This window comes from Austrofundulus limnaeus, unplaced genomic scaffold, assembly GCF_001266775.1.
Source record: "Austrofundulus limnaeus strain Quisiro unplaced genomic scaffold, Austrofundulus_limnaeus-1.0 Scaffold446, whole genome shotgun sequence".
In the NCBI taxonomy this organism is placed as follows: Eukaryota; Metazoa; Chordata; class Actinopteri; order Cyprinodontiformes; family Rivulidae; genus Austrofundulus; species Austrofundulus limnaeus.
The window spans coordinates 170,263-171,197 of record NW_013952848.1 but is presented as its reverse complement, the minus strand read 5'-3'; the positions used below and the strand labels follow the sequence as shown (position 1 = coordinate 171,197).

The 935-nt window shown below is 40.5% G+C and overlaps 1 protein-coding gene across 1 annotated transcript in view; it reads left to right on the top strand.

Moving 5' to 3' along the window:
- The window catches only part of itga8 (integrin, alpha 8), a gene marked incomplete at its 3' end in the record, with an annotated part of 60,744 nt that overhangs the window by 2,166 nt on the left and 57,643 nt on the right, over window positions 1–935 (top strand). The window contains 1 exon segment of the mRNA XM_014024916.1: window positions 468–591. Coding sequence (XP_013880370.1) covers window positions 468–591 — 124 coding nt within the window.

The following is a 935-nucleotide window of genomic DNA, read 5'->3' as shown; positions in this document are numbered from 1 at the left end:
TCTGAAAATACATTTCCTCAAAGATATTTTTAATCTGAAAAGAGCTTCACTGAGTGAGAAGTAGTTAGAAGCTCAGCAGACAGTTTAATTTTCACTTTCACTTTCACCTGAGAGCCTGCAGGAGTCGTGGGCGGGCTGTGTGGGGAGGGGGTGCGCTCTGCCATGAGGAAGTTCAGCTTAAAGACACGTCCCAGAGGCGTTTCTGGTCCCAAAAGGCGTTTCTGGTCCCCACCTGTCGTTTTGCTCCTCAGCATGTCTTCCTAAAAACACTGCAGGATTTCTCAAACATGCATGAATGAGTCAGAGCAAGGCTTTGGGCATGTTTTTTTAATGAGATTATAACATAATGACATGATATAAAACTCAAAAAAGTTKAYTTTACATGGTATTGCCCCTTTAAACACAGTTTTGCCTCTACGTTCCTGATGTTTGTAGAAAAAAAATCCACATTGTTGTTTGTTACGCAGGCATGTGCTCCTCTCTACCACTGGCGGACCTTAAAGAAAGAAGGACAGAAAGACCCTGTGGGGACCTGCTATGTGGCCGTTCAGAACTTCAGCGCCTATGCTGAGTATTCACCATGCAGAACCTGTGAGTAACTCTGTCGCTTTACCTCTAAATGTCTATTTTAATGGCTTTTCCACCTCACCGATCATATAGCTCCTGTCACTAAAAGCAAAATAAGATGACACTTCAAACAGCACTACACATATACTTTTCATGTTGCCATGTAAAATGGCATCAGTAGCTTTTGGAACAAACGCCGTTTGGAGAATTAGTGAAAGATTCAGGAGCTAACAGCTAGTCTGAGCMGAACCAAGATCTGTAAGWAACATGTTGCCAACTTAAAACAGCTTAAAAAATCCATTGTAGTTTATTTGAACACTATTAATTTTGCTTTATGTRTATATTTACATAAAATTCATTCAAAGAAA